The sequence below is a fragment of the Lipotes vexillifer genome, unplaced genomic scaffold, assembly GCF_000442215.2.
Source record: "Lipotes vexillifer unplaced genomic scaffold, Lipotes_vexillifer_v1.1 scaffold957, whole genome shotgun sequence".
NCBI lineage: Eukaryota > Metazoa > Chordata > Mammalia > Artiodactyla > Lipotidae > Lipotes > Lipotes vexillifer.
Window position 1 is genome coordinate 327762 of NW_006791360.1, and position 21624 is coordinate 349385.

Consider the following 21624-nt stretch of genomic DNA (forward strand, 5'->3'; position numbering starts at 1 on the left):
AGGAATGAGTTGTGGGAGGACAGTGGAAAGGAATCTAATATGAGGAGTATCTGAGCAGGGCATCCAGGTGAGAAAGAAAGGCATATGAGGGTCCGATAGATAGGCAGACGTTCTGGGGCTGGAAGTGACAATGAGGACAGAGGGTAGATATGCATAAAGGTAACGGTGAGATTAGGTTTGGTCTGGAGTGAGAAATAGATCAATACGTAAGCTTTCTTCAGCCACCTCGGAACCTGCAAATCACTATGTTTTTAAAAAATGACCATTCCTCCTACCCTACAACTGCAGTGTGGTTCTCTGTTCCTAATAGTTGGTAATCTTCTCCCAGGCACTGTTCATTTCAACTCTGTTTTCTTCTCTTCCCATTCGGCTTGAACATCCTGAGATTTCCCACCCTCCCCTGTTCTGAGGTCAGCCTTTAACTCCTCTCATTTTAGTCTAGGGCAGTGACCCTCAACCTTGGCTGCACACTGGACTCTAACTGAGGAGCTTTTTAAAAAAATACAGGTGCCTAGGCCCCACCACAGAGAATCTGATTTAATTGGCCTGGGACTTTGTTAAACTCCACAGGCGATCTTCCTACATGTTCCCCCAACCAGGTGTTCTCCCAGGTGAAAGTAATGACTCCCATTAATGTGTTGCCCACACTGGGAACTACCTGATGAGCACGGGACTACTTAACCAGGGCAGTGTTACAAGCATGGCTGAGCATAAGGACTCCAGAGTCAGATGCCTGGATTCCTGTCTCAGCTCCGTGATCCTAAGCAAACTCTGGATTATCTAGAATCTTCAATTTCCTAATGTGCTGATGGGGAATAATAATGCCTACAAAAAGCTTAAGTCACATAATGTAACGTGCTTATTAGCACAATGCCTGGCACATAGAAGTACTCAACAAATAATAGTTGTTTTTGTTAATATTTGTGTTTTGATAGCATTAGCATTTTTTCTTAATATGCTGTATTTCCATAGGACCACACAAATTAAACTTAATTTCTTCCACACACTATTTTGTATCTATGCATTGTTTAATGAAGGAAAATCGTAGGCTATCTTGTTTTTAAATTTTAAAAAAATAATAAAGCTTCATGATTGTAATGATTACATGTAGCAGGACTTGGTGCTACAGTGAAAGTTGGCAAGCATTACTTTTCTAAATATTTAGCTTAATTTCCACTTGCTTGGGAAGAAAGTAGCCACAGGGTGGCTCTGTCAGAAACCCACAGATTTCTTTTCATAAGGGCTGAGTGTGGACCATGATTTTTCAAGAAACTCACTCTGGCAGGAACCTGCCCAATGGTAGTTCAGTCGTATCTTGCTTTTTCTCAATACTGTTTTATGCAACACCTCTGCAATATTTATCACATGTAATTACTGTTTTAAGTGTCTTTAAAAATAAATGAAGAAACATAATCTGCCCACAAGCCTGTCATTCAGTCTGGCAGGTCCTTGGTGGGGTAGCCCTACCTTTCTGATGAGCTGCCTGCCCCCACTGCAGAATGATTGTTCCAGAGGCAAAAACTCTTGCTGAAAACATTAACTTAAGATGGACATTAACATACTTGCATTTACAAGCAGTGAAGTTTGTCATCTTCGTGTTGTTATTTATGCAGCATTAACCTTTTTCTCCAGATCATTGAGACTGAAAATATGATGGACCGAATTGTGACTGGCTTGTCTGAGTCTAGTGTCAAGGTGCGGTTAGCTGCCGTCAGGTATGAGCTTTAAATGGCCTGAATAAAAATCCTTTGCCGTGTGTTTAACCTGTTTCCTTTCCGGACCTTCACCGAGTAAGCACAGAATCCAAATGTTACTTGAAAGTATTCTCAGGTGAATTCATACAGTGCGTAACACTATTTAACAGAGAAGCTATAGCCTGAAAAGCCTGTGAAGTCCTGAAGTAGTTGAATTAACGATGTCTGTAGATAAACTTCAAGTGTATATTAGTAGTTGTGCAATGCCAAGCAGTGTGTTTGAAAAGTCAAAGTTTCGGCTTCTTGTGAAGCTAATTTTGATTATTCTTTGTAGATGTTTGCACAGTTTATCTAGATCTGTGCAGCAGCTTCGAACCAGTTTCCAGGATCACGCCGTGTGGAAACCTTTAATGAAGGTAAGAAGAAAGCAGCAAGTCCACACCTATTCCCACCGAGCCTTTAGTGTGCGAGGTAGCTGACAACACTCTCTGGTCTAGGAGTGTATCTGATTTTTATGTTAAAGCGTTTTGAACATTTATCTCCTCAGATGTGATGTTTTAAGCCTCTTTAGAACGTGCAGAATGTATTTCTGAGGTCAGCATCCCGTGTGTGACAGGGGAAGTACATGCCTGGCTTTCTTTCATTAAATGAAACTCTAGTTACTCATCTGATCTCCCTGTGTGTCTAGTATTACACTTTAGACTTATATCCAGAGTCATCTTTGTAATTTTTAGTTATAAAAAAGAAAGGAATCAGCCATTTACAGATATAACCTGTTCTTAGTCTTTTGGCAATCCCTGGATATTTTTTAAAACAATTATTACTTCCTGTCTCTCTATTCCAGAATGACTTCTTTGTTAAGACCTAAAGGGCTTTCCTTGAGGGCCAAAAAAAACAAGAAAAAGGTGGTTTAGGTCAAATAATTATCTGAATTGAGACTTAGAATATGCATAGGTTGCTACTAATAATGTTATCCCTGATACAGTATAGAGCCACAGGTCAGCTTAGTCTCACCATCTTTTTTACTTTTTTTTAAGTAACTATACACCTTGCATTTAATCAACAGATTTATTTGTTTAAGCTTTTGGTTTTTTGTTTTGCTTTTTAGTATCTACTGTGAAAGCCTCTGGGCACAGTAAGTCTACCAAAACTTTTTACTGCAGAGCTCTTGCCCCCAGCTTAAAGCCTCAGGTTATAGTAGAGGCATAAGTATGGTAGAAATAGTTGGGGGAGGCTTCAGGCAGGAAGATTATGAAGTAGCTTTGAATGCAAAAGGAAGTCAGGAGGATTTTCCAGAGAGGAGTAGCGTGAACAGAAACATTACGCTCTCCTTAGTAAAGGGATTTTACTGGTGCCACTCTTGCTTGTTCTTAGATTGCACCTTTTTCGTAGCAGCTTAATCTTGATTTATTGATTCTGTCCGTTCAAAACAATTTTCTTAAACATATCACTTTAACTTTTTTTTTTTTTTTTGGCTGCGTTGGGTCTCCGTTGCTGTGTGGGGGCTTTCTCTAGTTGCAGCGAGCGGGGGCTACTCTTCGTTGTGGCGCATAGGCTTCTCACTGCAGTGGCTTCTCTTGTTGCGGAGCACGGGCTCTAGGCACGTGAGCTTTAGCAGTTGTGGCACGTGGGCTCCAGTAGTTGTGGCACGTGGGCTCAGTAGTTGTGGTTTGCGGGCTCTAGAGCACAGGCTAAGTAGTTGTGGCGTGCGGGCTTAGTTGCTCCGCGGCATGTGGGATCTTCCCGGACCAGAGCTTGAACCCGTGTGCCCTGCATTGGCAGGTGGATTCTTAACTACTGCGCCACCAGGGAAGTCCCCATTCAGGATTTTTAAAAGTGCTCTCCTGTTTCCCAAAATAACTTCCAAATATTTTCTCTGGAGCCATTTTCTCTGATTGCTCAGCTTGGTACCCCTCTCTCATATGAATCAGAAAGAAGCAACATATGGTTTCTGACTATGGTTTCTGGGCAAAGCAACATATGGTTTCTGACTATGGTTTCTGGGCAAAGGTCTGGTGAGCAGTCTAAAAGGATTTTGAGCACTTGGTTACATGTGGGTATAATTACTATCAAACTACTACTATGTTGCACATTTAAAGTATAGTATTAAAAGCCTGGAAGTAAATGTGAGTCATTTATTTCAGATACTTTTAGGTTTCTCTTAGTTCAGAGGCTGTTTGCATGTCTATTGATTCTTTTTCCCCTTTGCTTTTCCATGTTTTTAAATGTTGGTTAGCAAACCACAAGAGAGTAGACGTTTGATTTTAGCTAAAACTTTTATTTGTGATTATTTTTTGTTCTTATTTTGGTGAAATTCTATTTGGTCAGTGTTAGATGTCAACTTCTGAATTTCACATGTTATATCTTATACTGTAGTGAGTAAATGCTTTTAAGAATTTCATAGAATCTTTTCTGTTTTAATTTATTATATAATTTGAAAATGAAACTTATAAAAGCAGATTAATCTCTAAAACAATAAATATAATACTTAAAAAAGTGAATCATGTCAAGCAAAGCAACTTTTTAAAACAAGTAATAGCCATTTATTAATGTTTCTTTTAAAAGTTACACATTTTTAAAGTCATTTTTTTCTTCTTAACAAAACACAGAATGCCCCTCCCCAAAAAATACCCTGCTCTGAATTCATATGATTGCAAATTCCCCAGCACATAGACCAGAAACAAAGCAACTTTTTAAAAGCCTTGATAGGTGCTCACTTATTTCGGTCAATGATTCTAAGTAGTATAATTTTGGAAAATGATTATTTGTCTTAATTCAAAAGCATTCATTGAGCACCCACTTTGTGCAATGCCATTTAGTTGATACAGGCCTGGACAAATTAGTCTATAGATATTATTATAGATTATTCCTTCAAGAAGCTTAAATTTGTTAGTAGGAAAAGAGGTTGGCAGGGCTGCACAAAGAATTTGAAAATGAACAGTAGTAAGGACCCTAAGAGAGGTCACAGACAGTAGCAGTGGGCACTCAGGGGAGGATAGGATGACTTCTGATTGGAAGGGCTCCAAGGAGGCTTCTGGAATGGGACAGCCTTAAGGCATGGATAGAGTATATACCTGAGAGACATAGGAAGGGCATGGCAAAGGAAGGGAAGGGTGAAAAGGGTGTTAAAGTGGGTTGTGGCACACACAGAGATCAGCCTGCATAGTGTATGAGATGTGATCTTTATCAACTAGCTAATGATTCACAGAAGAGTTAAAACACAGTATCTTAGGAGAACTGCTTCCATTTTGTAATTCTTGCTTGTTCTTAACTTGGAAACCTCAGACTTGATTTAGCTGATAATATATTTAACTCTCTGAATTTTTTGTGATGATCCATTTCCATTTGCATAATTAGAGCTCCTAGGATTACTTTTGGGATCATAGCCTCATCCTGATCTGATTCCAAATGCAAAGGATTTATTTGAAGTGGATGTTGTGTATACGTGGTAGTGTTTATGAAGCCTTCTCTCCTAGAATCTAGAAAGAGGAGGTACTGATAATAGCTAATGGCAACGAACCTTTGTCATCATGCTGTGCTGTTTTCTGAGTTCAGTAAGAGTCCATGGCAGTTAGTTTGCTGTATAACTGCTATGTGCCTGATAACAACAATTATGGCAGTAAGTTACCTTTTTTAAAACCTTATTTATATAACCATTACTGTGTGACAATTACTGTTGTAAAATCTTTTCATATATTAATTTTCACATAAACTCTATGAAGCAGACACTATTATTATCCCCATTTCATAACCAAGGAATTCATACACCTAGTTAGTGGTTAAGCTGAAATTTGCACTCAAGCATTCTGTGTTCTTAACTGCGATGCTATGCCGCTTCCCTTATTATTCACCAAATCACGTTTAATCTTAAATAGTCCCATCAAGGAAGTGTTATTTTCCTCAATTTGAAGGCTCAGAGAGGTTAAGAAGTGTGCTTAAGTTCACACGTCTAGTTAGTGGAGGAGTGAGGGTTGGAACCAGGACTGTGTGATTCCAGTCCTGAGAACCAGTTCCCCACCTTGCCCTGCCTGAGTAGTAGCTTGATCCATCCATGTTCCTAGTCAAACAGGTCTTTCCAGAGACATCAGAAAGTCTCAGGTCCTAGGGCAATTCTGTGGTTTCATAAGTGGCCTGAATATGGTGGAGTAAATAGGGTTAACTTGCCCTAAAGCAGTTCTGTGGTCTTCAAACTTTTTACATAGAGCACCCGCTCCCTGACTTGTGTCTATCTCCTTTTCCATGTAGCAGCCCCCATCCTGGAAGTGGGGCTGTAGCTTCTCCTCCAGCAAGATAGATGTGAGGGCCTTAGTCAGTCATAATGACAGCACTGTGTAAAGTTTCACTCCATGTCAAGTGGATCTTTCCTAACTATCTCTCCAATATGAGAAATCAGTTTGAAAGATAAATTGTTTTTGTTCTCATTTATTCTTGTGATCTTACCCCCATGGTTGCAAACCATTAATAGTATCTTTTTTTTTTAATTCCACAGGTTTTACAAAATGCACCAGATGAAATCCTAGTAGTAGCGTCTTCCATGTTATGTAATCTTCTTCTTGAATTTTCTCCAAGTAAAGAGGTTAGTGTTGATTTTCCCTTCCTAGATGACTTTTGCCCGGCCTACCTAGAGTTTAGTTAAATAGTTTTCACAGTAGTTGACATTGAAATTTGAGGATTGGTGCTTAAAAGCTATTTCTGAATTGTTTGGTTTGGGGGTGCATATTAAATCATTTAAAAATATGATTATCATTTCCTCTTATCCCTTTTCCGCCTGGCATGTGAAGTGTATTTAAAAGGTATTACAGCTTGCAGTCAATCTAAACTGCCTACAACTGCAAATGTAGGAAATAATTACACAATTAATAGACTGTTTTCAAATTATATTTACTGAAGAATACATTAAGACCCAATTTTTAAACCAGGATTACAGGTCATTTCAAGAGATAACTGCTGGCATTGGAAAATAATCTTTTTAATGTTTAATGTTAATGGTAGTTGTTTGGGGAAGGATTGCATTTGGAGATTTTTTTCCCCCTTCTTTTATGCATTTTATAAATTGTTTGAGCATGCATTATTTTTATAATAGGGAAATGGAAATAAACTTTAATAAAGGAGGGGGGAAACCTTACAGATTTAGTTTTATCATGTTAAAATATCCCTGGCCTGTCCAATCGTGAACTAGATTTAGACACCATCCTTTATTAAGTACATTTAGTCGTCCCATTTTGATGAATGTCTTTCTACATTGTAACACCTTCAGGCTTTTGACTGTTAGTTAGGAAGACATTACTAACAAGGTGGAGATTCAGAGCCAGTTATTCAGCAAGCAGAAATCTTGGAACGAAAAGGGAGAAACAACTTCCTTCAGTTGTTCTGAAGGAAGGGGAAGGCGAGATAGGATACCAGAGCTTCTGTCTGTTCCACTGCCCTGGTGGTGGGGGTCTCAGCTGAGGATGATCTGGTTGCAGTCAGTGCAACACTTTTAATCATCCTGAACAGCTCTTATGTTGCCTCAGATGCACCCTCAGAATATTTAGGGTCTAGTTAGAAAGTAAGTTAGATGAACTCAGGTATAGGATCATTAATATGATTGATTTTTTAATATTAAAAATAAACTGGGGGGCTTCCCTGGTGGCGCAGTGGTTGAGAATCTGCCTGCCAATGCAGGGGACACAGGTTCGAGCCCTGGTCTGGGAAGATCCCACATGCCGTGGAGCAGCTGGGCCCGTGAGCCACAGTTACTCAGCCTGCGCATCTGGAGCCTGTGCTCTGCAACAAGAGAGGCCGCGATAGTGAGAGGCCCGCGCACCGTGATGAAGAGTGGCCCCTGCTCACCACAACTAGAGAAAGCCCTCGCACAGAAACGAAGACCCAACACAGCCATAAATAAATAAATAAATAAATAAATAAATAAAATTAAAAGTAAATATAATCTAGTTGGGGCTGAAAGAAGAGGTAAAATAATTTAAAAAAAATAAAAATAAAAAAATAAACTGGACTCTTAACTGGAAGGGAAGGAAATGGTGTAAGAGCATTTATTGGACCAGTTGACAAAATGGAAATATGGACTATAGATTCAAAAAAAGTATTGTTGTAACGTCAGTTTCTCTGAATTTGGTAAGTGTTCTTTGGTTATCTAAGAGAATATCCTTGTTCTTAGGAAATACTCATTGAAGTATTAAGGATAAAGTGGCATGATGCCTGCATTCTACTTTCAAAGGGTTCAGAAAAAGATAAATAATGTGGATATGGGTGTGTAGAATGAGAGACATAATGATAAAACAAATATGGCAACATGTTAAAAATTGGTGAATCTGGTATACAGATTGCCAACAAACACATGAAAGGATGCTCAACATCACTAATCATTAGAGAAATGCAAATCAAAACTACAATGAGGTATCATCTCACACCGGTCAGATTGGCCATCATCAAAAAATCTAGAAACAGTAAATGCTGGAGAGGGTGTGGAGAAAAGGGAACCCTCTTGCACTGTTGGTGGGAATATAAACTGATATAGCCACTATGGAGAACAGTATGGAGGTTCCTTAAAAAACTACAAATAGAACTACCATATGACCCAGCAATCCCACTACTGGGCATAAACCGTGAGAAAACCATAATTCAAAAAGAGACATGTACCACAACGTTCATTGCAGCTCTATTTACAATAGCCAGGACATGGAAGCAACCTAAGTGTCCAGCGACAGATGAATGGATAGAGAAGATGTGACACGTATATACAATGGAATATTACTAAGCCATAAAAGGAAATGAAACTGAGTTATTTGTAGTGAGGTGGATGGACCTAGAGTCTATTATACAGAGTGAAGTAAGTCAGAAAGAGAAAAACAAATACCATATGCTGGAGCTTCCCTGGTGGCACAGTGGTTGAGAGTCCGCCTGCCAATGCAGGGGACGCGGGTTCGTGCCCCAGTCCGGGAAGATTCCGCATGCCGCGGAGCGGCTGGGCCCGTGAGCCATGGTCGCTGAGCCTGCGCACCCGGAGTCTGTGCTCCGCAACGGGAGAGGCCACAACAGTGAGAGGCCTGTGTACCGCAAAAAAAAAAAAAAAAAAAAAATACTGTATGCTAACACATATATATGGAGTCTGGGGGGGAAAAAAAGAAGGTTCTGATGAACCTAGGGGCAGGACAGGAATAAAGACGCAGATGTACAGAATGGACTTGAGGACACGGGGAGGGGGAAGGGTAAGCTGGAATGAAGTGAGAGAGTAACAGTGACATATGTACCCTACCAAATGTAAAATAGATAGCTAGTGGGAAGCAGCTACATGGCCCAGGGAGATCAGCTCGGTGCTTTGTGACCACCTAGAGGGGTGGGATAGGGACGGTGGGAGGGAGATGCAAGAGGGAGGGGATATGGGGATGTATGTACACGTATAACTGATACAGTTTGTCATATAGCAGAAACTAACAGAACATTGTAAAGCAATTATACTCCAATAAAGATGTTAAAAAAAATTGGTGAATCTGGGAGAATATATGGAAGTTCCTTATATTAGTCTTGCTACTTTATAAGTTTGAACTTATTTCAAAATAAAAAGTTTTTTAAAAAACTGCACAATTTGTATATAAATCTGCATTGCTTAAGACATTTCTAGAATCCACTTGAAAGTTGGCCTTCTAAGCATTTGTTAGTGATGGTACATCAGTCCTCTAAGGCTTGAATTTTTTAGAAACTACCAAAACCTATTTTCAGCCAAGTATCTTAAGTTAAGTAGTCAGACTAACACATGCTATTTTAGGTATAAAATGTGATATGACCATAAAAGTACAAGACTGTTTTGCTTGTATGATTGATAGGTAGTCCTGAAGGTAGTTCTAAAAGATGAATTCTACAGCATATTGATGAATAAGATTAACAATTTGTAAGGAAGACAGTTCCATTCTAAACCAGCCATATTGCTTCATAGTCACAACTTGTAAAGAACACCTGAGACATGGTGGATGAATCGGGGGTGGCCCTCTCAGAGGAGGGTGAGAAGAATGTGGATAGGTAATGGGATCATAAGGGTATGTGTGAAACGTACACAGAATTAGGATATCTCCTGAGTCTTTCAGGACTACAGAGAAAAAGGAAACGACAGGGTTTTTTTTGGTTTTTGGATTTGTGAGAGAGTCATTGTTCTTGACCTCAAGGTGATTTTTTTTAAAGATTTTTTCCATCATTCTTATTCTTTTTGTTTGTTTTTTCATCTTTATTGGAGTATAATTGCTTTACAATGGTGTGTTAGTTTCTGCGTTACAACAAAGTGAATCAGTTATACATATACATATGTCCCCATGTCTCTTCCCTCTTGCATCTCCCTACCTCCCACCCTCCCTATCCTATCCCACCACTCTAGGTGGTCACAAAGCACCGAGCTGATCTCCCTGTGCTATGCGGCTGCTTCCCACTAGCTAGCTATTTTACGTCATACAGAGTGAAGTAAGTCAGAAAGAGAAAGACAAATACCGTATGCTAACACATATATATGGAATCTAAGGAAAAAAAAATGTCATGAAGAACCTAGGGGTAAGATGGGAATCAAGGTGATCTTTATGGCCGCCTCACTCCCTGCTTTGTGAAGGTTGCTTGGAATTGGGTAAGAGTAGGAAAGAAATAGGAGTCAGAGTGCCAGGGTATATATACACTTAGTTAACAAACCTGACTTTAAAACTGTTTTTTCTCCTTTCCAATCACAGCCAATCTTAGAATCGGGAGCTGTAGAGCTACTTTGTGGATTAACCCAAAGTGAAAATCCTGCTTTACGAGTGAATGGAATTTGGGCTTTAATGGTATGTTTCACAAAGAGAAGTGAGCAGTTATCAAAGTTAAAACTAAAGAATGTGTTTTTAAAATGTCTGGAATTTTCTTTTTTAAAAATCTTGCTCTTTTGGCCCAGTTTTCTAAAGACTTAAGACCTAGAAGACTTCATTCACCTTTCAGATTCAAATGTAAGCAAGTTGCTTGGCCACTGTGTTCCTCGGTTCTTCTGTTTATTAAGAAAAGCAGACAGGTGTTGAAACTTGACATCTAATTTTTGGGAAAAAAAGTTTTCCTCCTCATGAATGTATTGATATCTGTATAGTGCTGCCTACTTTACAGAGTACTTTCGTGTCTCCTTTATAACGTCTTTGTGAAATAAGCTAGAGAGTATACATATTTTACAGATGAGTAAGCTAAGCACAGAGCTGTTAAATAACTTCCCCAAGGTAACAGAATTGGGGTATACATGCTCAATGATTTCTTAACAGTTTCTAGTAAATAATTTATAATAATCTGAATTCTAAAACTATATCACTATGAAGTCAGAGAACCATTTTTCCTTACAATTTTTTAAAATAAAATTTATTGAAATTGAAAATAGAGTAATTCTACATGAATTTTTAATACATAATTATAGTAGTTATAATTCAATACTGTGTGCCAGACACTAAACTAGGTGTTTTATATTTGCTGTCTCTAATTTTTATTTTACATTATATTGGTATATATCCACCTTACAATTGGGAAACTGGAACTTAGAAGGTAAATGAATCATCTAAGGCCTCACAGCTAATAAATGATGGAAACGGGTTCTGAGCCTGTCCCAAGCCCATATTCATCTCCCTGTACTGTGCTATATCTGCTGTCTTTTCACACGAACTTTGGATGGAAATAATCATCTTCCAAGAAAGCACTGAATGTAGTAGATTCACAGTTATTTTTCTCCTTAACTTACACAGCTTTTGGCACTTCTCTTTCCTGAAACTCTTTCCCAGGACTTAATTTTTTCCCACCTCCCTTTGTACTTAGCCTCCTTTTCAACCTCTTTCTCAGGGAACATTCCCCCGAGTTTCAGTTCCCAGTTTCTACTTCGCTTTACACTACAGTTTCAGGGACTTCATCTATTCTCGTGGGTTCAACTCCCCCTAATAGAAGAGGTTGCTTTGGAATATACATATCCAGATGGAACTGTACCCTATTCACCAGGTCTATCACTTAAATGGCTAATGGGATTTCATTTGAGGGCTCCCTGACAAGCACAGTTATAATGTTGAAAATTGAATTTATCCCACTCCTCAAATTCATATTAACTATCTTATTCTCATCATTTTCCATATTATCAGTTATTATGTTCTCTGTCCACAAAATATAAAACCTTGGAATTCTCTTTGGCCTGGGTCTCTTGACACCCAACTCAGTACTCTTTTTGCTCTGCCATGTTGCCTTGTGTTATTAGGTAACTTGATCTTTCATATGTCTTAGATCCTTAATTTTAAGAAGTTCCTGGAGGGCAATAATCACATATTATAATACATTTCTAGTTTACAAGAGATTTTTTTATACCAAAACTTGACGTATAAATTATTTGGAATCAGCCATGTTTTTTTTTTCCTTCAGACCTATTAGAGCTTTAGGTTAAGGTGGGGTAATCCGTAATGTGTCCAAAAAGGAGAAAAAGGAGCAAAACAGCTCCTGCCCATCTGGGGCTGCTAGTAGGTTGGATACACCTCCTACCCCCGAGAGCTTCCTGCATGATATGGCCCAGTGGATCGGCACCTAGCATAGAACTGTGAACACAGTAGGTGTATCCTGACAGTAAAGTTAACAAAACCCACTACTGGGCTTCCCTGGTGGCGCAGCGGTTGAGAGTCCGCCTGCCAATGCAGGGGACATGGGTTCATGCCCCGGTCCGGGAGGATCCCACATGCCGCAGAGCGGCTGGGCCTGTGAGCCATGGCCGCTGGGCCTGAGCGTCCGGAGCCTGTGCTCCGCGACGGGAGAGGCCACAACAGTGAGAGGCCCGCATACCACAAAAAAAAAAAACCAAAAAACACTACTTATTTTCATAAGTACATTTAAGTCTTTCTCAAAGTGCATGGCACAATATAGTTGTCAGTAGTCATTTTGTTATTAAAGTGCACACAAAGCAACATGATGACCAGAAGGATAGTCTCAAAAGTAACCAAGCTCATAGATACAGAGAACAGATTGGTGGTTGCCAGAGGCAAGGGTGGGGATGGGAGAAATGGGTGAAGCATTTGGTTTTTTAATTTAAATAAATTGAATTTTAAAAAATATAATAGTAGATTTTGTATTTATTTCAGAAATCTTAAGACATGCAAATGCCATGTCAGGAAGTGGTCATATTGCTCACAGAGGAGTATGTATAGGAGTGACAGTTATCTTTCTTCTGACAGGATTATAGGTGATTAACAGGAATCAGAAAAATGATGTGACTTAACCTTAAGGATTTTCTGCAGATTCTGTTTATACTTTGAAAATTATCAGAATTACTATTAAAATATAATTTAATAATGCAAATATAGGCATGATTCTTGAAACTTCTTTAATCCTTTCAGAATATGGCATTTCAGGCTGAACAAAAAATAAAAGCAGATATTTTACGAAGCTTGAGTACTGAACAGCTATTCCGGTTATTATCAGATTCAGATTTGAATGTGCTGATGAAGACATTGGGCCTTCTTAGAAATCTCCTCTCTACTCGCCCAGTAAGTAAAATCACCCAGGTTTCCAGATTAGCTACCCCTGCATATGCATCACAAAACATTGCCCTGCCTCTCTGCTCCCATCAACATCTGCCCAGAAGTGTGATTCAAATGCTGCCCCTTCCCAGAGAAGCCAGGAGTTGATTTTTAGACCTGTCACCTTCATAGGTGTTCTGGGAGCTGTTTCACCATATGGCCACCTAACCCTCCACTCCTGCACTGCCTGTCCTCTCGTTCCTCCATGCTGGATGGGAGCCTGCCTTGACTTGTTACTTGATTTTTACTTGATTTGCTGGCCAGGATGGGTTTTCTCGTCTGCCTAACTCACTTATCTCTGGGGCTTCAGCTTCTTTCCCTTTAGAGACTCCTTCTCAGTGCTATTCCATAGATACCTCCCTGCCCCGCCCACATTGATTGGATTGACCTCTGAAGATGTCAGCATAGAGAGCAGTGGGCATATGTCAGAGCAGGAGAGGCTGAGCCTTGGTGTGGGGTCTTTCTTGTTGTTCTCTAATGTTCCCTGAGCAACAGGGTCAGCGGCCTTCAGGCAGATAAAGAAATGTGGGTGGTTCCCTTCTCTGTGCCTCACTTGTTTTCTGAATCTTCTCTGTACATTGTTTAACTTTTGGAAGTCTTCTGTTCTTTTCTATTGTCTTTTTCTTTGTTCTCCAAATCATAATTGTGGGTTTCCCATTGTTTTGCAGCACATAGATAAAATAATGAGTACTCATGGAAAGCAAATTATGCAAGCTGTCACCCTTATTTTGGAAGGGGAACATAACATTGAGGTCAAAGAGCAGGTATGTGTTCCTTTTTTTTTTTTTTTTTTTTTTGTAGGAATATCTTCTGAGTGTGAGTACCAAGAGAGATCGTAGTTAGGAGTCTCCTGAAATATTCAAGTCTGCAAAAGACAGGGTGCTGAGATCAGAGGTGCTGTAGAGACAAGAAAGTTCTGAGGGGAGAGATCCTTCACCACCCCTTAAACTCTCTTCAAGAATTCCTCCTCTTGGGGCATCCCTGGTGGCTCAGTGGTTGAGAGTCCGCCTGCCAATGCAGGGGACATGGGTTCATGCCCCGGTCCGGGAAGATCCCACATGCCATGGAGCGGCTGGGCCCGTGAGCCATGGCTGCTGAGCCTGCGCGTCGCGAGCCTGTGCTCTGCAGTGGGAGAGGCCACAACAGTGAGAGGCCCGCATACTGCAAAAGAAAAAAAAAAAGAATTCCTCCTCTTGGAATGGAAGAAAACATGACCAGAGTCTATACTTTTACCCTCTGTGTCATGCTCTGTACATACTATTCGTCTCTACAGGGATGGCCACCTCTGACCATCCTAGAGTGAATCCTTTCTCCAGGATTCACTGTTTCTAGCCCTGTGTATCACTATGCTCTGAACTCAAATTCCTACAATTCCCTGATGAAATAATCCCTTATGCTGGAGACATCTTTTTTTTTGCGGTACGCGGGCCTCTCACTGTTGTGGCCCCGGACCGGGGCACAAACCCGTGTCCCTTGCATCGGCAGGCGGTCTCTCAACCACTGCGGCACCAGGGAAGCCCTGGAGACATCTTTTATATCTTTATTCTCGTGCTTCCCAGTTCCTTATTTCTATCTCATACCCCTGCTTTCTGTTGTGTTTCTCAATAGGGCAAGTTTAAGGTAGGCATGAAAATACAGAGACTATGCGTTCATCAGGAGACAGTTTAGGAATTACTTTTCTATAGTTCCTGGGATTTATTATAGGATTTTTAACATAGTATATATTTTGTCATAAAAGGAAAAGTCACCTGCAAACTTAAATTTTTAACACAAGATCTGAAGTTATGGTAATACTCAGCTTTCTGACATAAATGTTGGCTACATGGGTGTGTTCATGTCACAGTTCACTGAGCTGTACACTTATATGTATGGAAGAAACTTGCCCAAGGTCATTACGGAGAGTTGGACCCAAAGTCTAACTGCAGGGCCCACGCTCCTTATCCTCTGTGTTCCTGAGTTAGAGTAGTTCATCAGGCTTCAGAAGAACAGTCCAGGAAGCAAGAGTGGTAGGACTTGGGAGCTGTGTTGGAATTTGTGAGCAAAAAAGGTGATAGATTTGACAAAGTGCTTTTAAGATGGATGTTTTAGGTGATTTCTACTGAAATTCAGTAATAAACAACTATGTTTTTTGCTTAACAAAAATTTAACACAGAAAAACTATGATCTTGTAGGCATCACTGAAATTAGGGTGAATGAAATTTGTTTCTGGAACACAACAGTAAAGAAGAGGCAGTGTTCAAAATAAACTGTTCTACCTGGAGAGCATAGAAATTTGTTTATAAAGACAGCTCACCTAGATAGAATTCCACGAACTTGAAAAGCGAAGGAAGGTAGAAAGGTGAGACAAGATTTGGATGAAGGCAAAAGAAAAGGCCAACAACAATAGCGTGTTTTGGCAGGATACAATGATACCCTCTCACAGATATGGGTGATGGTCCAGAAGTAGGCGACTCTGGGGAGGCTTAAACTGTCTGTTTTTTAGCTAGAAGTTTAATTCTTCTCAAAAGTATCAAAAGATACATTCTTTTCTTCCTTTTTTATTGAGATATATTGATATACAATAAGATACATGTATTTAAAGCATACAGTGTGATAAGTTGACATATATAAATACCATGAGACAATCACCATGATCAAGATGGCGAGCATATCTATCACTGTCCTTAGATCAGGAACAAGACAAGTATTCCATTGTTACCACTCCTATTCAACATCATACTAAAACTGCTATCGAGTACAGTAAGGCAAGAAAAAGAAATAAAAGGCATACAGATTGAAAAGGAAGAAATAAAACTCTTCCCAGAAAACATGAAAGTCTGTGTAGAAAATGTCATGGAGTCAAGCTAAAACTAGTCAGTGAGTTGACCAAGGGCACAAGAAGAATCAATTGTATTTTTATATACTAGCATGAACAAGTAGAAATTGAAATTTTAAAAACACTATCGTTTACAATAGCTCAGAAAAAAATGAAACTATGTATAAGTCTCACAAATTATGTGCAGGATCTGTTTGCTGAAAACTATAAAACACTGATAAAGAAAGCAATCTAAGATCTAAATAGATATATACCATATTAAAATGTCATTATATATTACCCTTTACATATGTTGTTGGATTCAATTTACTGAATTTTGGTGAGGAATGTTTCACATCTATGTTCATGATATTGGTGAATAGCTTTCTTGTGATATCTTTGTCTGGTTTTTGATATTGGAGTAATGCTTGCCTCAGGGAATGAGGTGGAAGTGTTCTCTCTTCAATTTTCTGCAAGAAAATTTGTGAAGAATTGGTCTTCTTTCTTTCTCAAATTATGGTGGTATGTACCAGTGAAGCCATCTAGACCTGGTGTTTCTTTTGTGGAAAGGTGTTTAGCTACAAATTCAATTTATTTTATAGAAATAGAACTATTCAGTTTATCTGTTTCTTCTTGAGTGAGCTTTGACATTATGTCTTTCAAGAAATTTGTCCATTTCATCTATGTTTTCAAATTTATTAACATAAAATTGTTCAAAATATTCTCTTATGTTTTTAAAGTCTGTAGTATTCTTTGCAGTGAACTGTCTTTTGTACTTTATATTGGTAATTCCTTTTTTCCTGATTCAATTTTATTGATCTTCTCCAAGAAGCAGCTTCAGTTTCATTGATTTTTTTCCCCCCTTTTATTTTTCTATTATCTATTTCACGGGTTGGCAAACTTTCTACAAAGGGCAAGACAGGTATTTTAAGTTTTGCAGGCTATACAGTCTCTGTAGCAACTTCTCAACTGTGCTTTTTTTTTTTTTAAACATCTTTATTGGAGTATAATTGCTTTACAATGGTGTGTTAGTTTCTGCTTTATAACAAAGTGAATCAGTTATACATATATCCCCATATCTCTCCCCTCTTGCATCTCCCTCCATCCCACCCTCCCTATCCCACCCCTCTAGGTGGTCACAAACCACCGAGCTGATCTCCCTGTGCTATGCGGCTGCTTCCCACTAGCTAGCTATTTTACGTTTGGTAGTGTATGTATGTCCATGCCACTCTCTTTATCACAGTTTACCCTTCCCCCTCCCCATATCCTCAAGTCCATTCTCTAGTAGGTCTGTGTCTTTATTCCCGTCTTACCCCGAGGTTCTTCATGACCCTTTTTTTTTTTCTTAGATTCCATATATATGTGTTAGCATATGGTATTTGTTTTTCTCTTTCTGACTTACTTCACTCTGTATGACAGACTCTAGGTCCATCCACCTCACTACAAATAACTCAGTTTCGGTTTTTTTATGGCTGAGTAATATTCCATTTTATATATGTGCCACATCTTCTTTATCCATTAATCTGTGCTCTTCTAACCTGAAAGCAGGTATAGACAATGTGTGTAAGCATGTAGACATGGCTGTCTTCTAGTAAAACGTTATTTACCAAAACAGGCATTAGATTGGGTTGTATTTGGTCCACAGGCCATAATTTGCCAATCATTACTTCTATGTCATTGATTCCAGTTGTTCATATGAGTGTGTGTGTGTGTGTTGCTTTCATCTCTGCTCCCTAGCCCATGTGTGAAATTGGCTTGGCCCATGAACTAAATCAGTCTCTTTAAGATTTGGTTTCTTGTCTCCTGAGAATATTTATAGTAGGAGTACGTGGGCTTCAAAGCAGAACTCTAGGTCACTCTGCCATGCTGGACAAGCCTGAGGATGCATAGGTGTATTCTAACACCAAGAAGGGGAATCACTTGCCTATCTTGCTGGCCTAGGCTATTCTGAGGACTATTTCCTGAAATCCCCCCTTAGACCCACTGTCTTAGTAGGTAAGAGAGGGGTAGTTCTTCCCTAGGTGAGTCTAAATTCTTTTCCGTGGTTAGAGTCCAAATCTGTTTTTCCCCCTTGCTTTCCCCTCAGTCCTGAAAAATTCAAGGGTGTTGTGCATGTCAAGACTTCTGACAGGCTCACCATGTACCGGATCACTGTGAAATCTGCTGTCTTCCTCAGATCATCTCTCTCCCACTTCTGGGGCATATCAAGGTCTCCTCTTCATGATTTAAGTACCCTGGAATGAATAGTCCCCCAGTGCCTTGGATCATAAATTGCATTTTCTGTTTCCTGTATCCTAGAGGCAACCTTTTTTGGTTCAAACCTCAGGACTCACTCCTTAACAATCTAGTTACTGCAGTGCTGTAATCTAGGAAAAATAAGATCACACACCCTTTAAGATATCTGAGGGTTGGCCATAGTAAGAAAACATTCTCCTCAGTTAGCTATAACCTGCAAGCTTAATTAGCTTAAGTCTAGCAAAGAGAAAGGTTAAAATTGGAGAAAATTATTTGAATCCAGGCACCATCTCCACCTCTCATCACTTTCTTTGAGTAATTCCTTACTCTGCTCCTGGACTCAGTGTCACTTCCTCCAAGAAGCCTTCCCTGGCCCTTGCATTATCACACAAATGCACTTAGTACTTTCTCAGTTCTGTTTTTTTTTTTTAACATCTTTATTGGAGTATAATTGCTTTACAATGGTGTGTTAGTTTCTACTTTATAACAAAGTGAATCAGTTATACATATACATATGTTCCCATATCTCTTCCCTCTTGCATCTCCCTCCCTCCCACCCTCCCTATCCCCCCCCTCCAAGCGGTCACAAAGCACCGAGCTGATCTCCCTGTGCTATGCAGCTGCTTCCCACTAGCTATCTACCTTACGTTTGGTAGTGTATATATGTCCATGCCTTTCTCTCGCTTTGTCACAGTTTCCCCTTCCCCCTCCCCATATCCTCAAGTCCATTCTCTAGTAGGTCTGAGTCTTTATTCCTGTCTTACCCCTAGGTTCTTCATGACATTTTTTCCCTTAAATTCCATATATATGTGTTAGCATACGGTATTTATCTTTCTCTTTCTGACTTACTTCACTCTGGATGACAGACTCTAGGTCTATCCACCTCATTACAAATAGCTCAATTTCGTTTCTTTTTATGGCTGAGTAATATTCCATTGTATATATGTGCCACATCTTCTTTATCCATTCATCCAATGATGGACACTTAGGTTGTTTCCATCTCCGGGCTGTTGTAAATAGAGCTGCAATGAACATTTTGGTACATGACTCTTTTTGAATTATGGTTTTCTCAGGGTATATGCCCAGTAGTGGGATTGCTGGGTCATATGGTAGTTCTATTTGTAGTTTTTTAAGGAACCTCCATACTGTGCTCCATAGTGGCTGTACCAATTCACATTCCCACCAGCAGTGTAAGAGTGTTCCCTTTTCTCCACACCCTCTCCAGCATTTATTGTTTCTAGATTTTTTGATGATGGCCATTCTGACTGGTGTGAGATGATATCTCATTGTAGTTTTGATTTGCATTTCTCTAATGATTAATGATGTTGAGCATTCTTTCATGTGTTTGTTGGCAGTCTGTATATCTTCTTTGGAGAAATGTCTATTTAGGTCTTTTGCCCATTTTTGGATTGGGTTGTTTGTTTTTTTGTTATTGAGCTGCTTATAAATTTTGTAGATTAATCCTTTGTCCTCAGTTGTGTTTTTACCTCAGTTGCACCACAGTGAAATGTAATTGTGTGCTGGCTTTGGCGTTAGGGTGAATGTCTTATTCCTGTCTCAGCCCGTTGCCCAGTGGAGTGGGCAGAGGGCATGCACATTATAGGTGCTCGGCCAACGTTTTTTGAACTGCTAGGGCTGTCACTGGCTCAGTGTCCCTGTCACCATTCATTCACTTTTACCTTAATCCTTGCCTCTTGCTGGTCTGGCTGTGAGAATGTAACAGCCAACAAGAACAGTCTTTTCCTCCAGTACCAGCGTGGTGATTGTCCTCATAATGAGACTGTCCTGCCAGCTGGCACAGGCTCCCTCTAGCCTCCACATTAGGCCAGCCTGGGCTAAGCTCCTTCACACATTTTGCTTCCCTTTCTGTTCCTCCAGTAGGGTTCAAAAAAGTCAAGAGGTCCTCATTGCATGTGGCTAGTGGACGGGGATCCAGAAGGTCACGAGCTTGGAAGCAAGTGGTATTTGGAAGGGGAGGTAGGGGGGAGTTATAACACCTTTGAAGTTTCTACCAAAGAGACTACCTCTTTGAAGAAACCTTGTGAGTTAGTAGCAAGAGCTTCTCTTAAAAATGAAATTTTCAAGAAAATATTAATAAATTAAATTTTCCCTTTGATTTATGTGATAGCATGAACTATGGCTGCCGTTGCCTAGCAGTGATGGTTTATGCCCAGAAAGAAGCCACTGAAACATTTGGGTTCTCTTTTAGCTAAGGCAGACTTCCTTAGGTGTGGTTACTTTTGTTGGCAATGACGTTATGAGATAAGAAATCAGGGCATTCAGAGTGGAACCTGTGAGAATCCATGTACTTCAGATGGGAAATTGCCTAAGTTCTTGAGAGAGCTTGAGTCTGGGGACTTCAGAGCTTTCCTGATCGCTGGCCCTTTGTTCTTTTCCAGACACTGTGCATCCTAGCCAACATAGCAGATGGGACAACGGCAAAAGAACTTATTATGACCAATGATGACATCCTGCAGAAAATCAAGTATTACATGGTAGGCCTTTGTCCCCTTCATGGCTCTACACTAGCTGCACATTAGAAGGCAAGCACTGTAGCACCGTTAGCTCAAAACGAATTGTGCAGAGATTAAACAAAGAATAGTCTCCTCCGTAACAGATTCCAGAAACTCTCTTCCATCCTGAAGGAAAAAACGACACCAGGCTCTTGAAGCTTGTGCCATTCCCCACCCTATCGTCTGATTGCCTTCCTCTTACACAGTGACAACTTGGGCTCTTGGCCTTCTCTCAGTGCCCCCAAAGCTTCCCTCTCAAAGCTTCAGTCCTATGTGGATGAACCCTCTAGCCTCTGGTATCTCTGGCTCTTGTTCTTTCATCATCTGCTTTCAATCACAGTCTGCTACCTACTTGCAAACACCTCAGCCACCTACTGCCATGGCCATACCCGGGATCTTGTCATCACCAGAATCTGCCCATTGCCAAAATCTGGAAATCAAACATCCCTCCTCTTTTCATTCTGTCGGCATCTCCTAGCAAAACCCTAATCATGGATGAACCTGTCTTCTCTTTGCCTCCTTGTCAGAGTTAACAACTGCAGAGAAAGGCACAGAACCGGGCTGACTGGTTTCATGTTAAATTCACACTTACAAAACCCACATGGGCACTCAGCACTGCCTGGTACCCTCCTGTGATTCTCCAGCAAGCTGGTGCCTCCATTCTCCAGAAGAATAGGTTCTTACTTTCTCCTCATTCTTTAAACCTCACCTCTTATCTCCCTCATCACTCTTAGTGGTGACCTCACCTTTTGTTTTTCTAAGAGAATAGAAGCCAAAATCCTTCAGCAGTTCCCTATTACACCTTGAATAAAATCCATCTCCTGCCCTTTTGTTTTGTTTTGTTTTGTTTTGTTTTG

The 21624-nt window shown here is 40.0% G+C and overlaps 1 protein-coding gene across 5 annotated transcripts in view; it reads left to right on the forward strand.

Annotated features, from left to right (window-relative positions):
- The window catches only part of ARMC8 (armadillo repeat containing 8), a 107507-nt gene that overhangs the window by 73811 nt on the left and 12072 nt on the right, over positions 1 to 21624 (forward strand). For all 5 annotated transcript variants that reach the window (XM_007464352.1, XM_007464354.1, XM_007464353.1 and 2 more), the window contains 7 exons: positions 1633 to 1715; positions 2029 to 2110; positions 6184 to 6270; positions 10400 to 10492; positions 13043 to 13192; positions 13894 to 13989; positions 20654 to 20749. In XM_007464352.1, coding sequence (XP_007464414.1) covers positions 1633 to 1715; positions 2029 to 2110; positions 6184 to 6270; positions 10400 to 10492; positions 13043 to 13192; positions 13894 to 13989; positions 20654 to 20749 — 687 coding nt within the window. The remainder of the gene's footprint in view (positions 1 to 1632; positions 1716 to 2028; positions 2111 to 6183; positions 6271 to 10399; positions 10493 to 13042; positions 13193 to 13893; positions 13990 to 20653; positions 20750 to 21624) is intronic.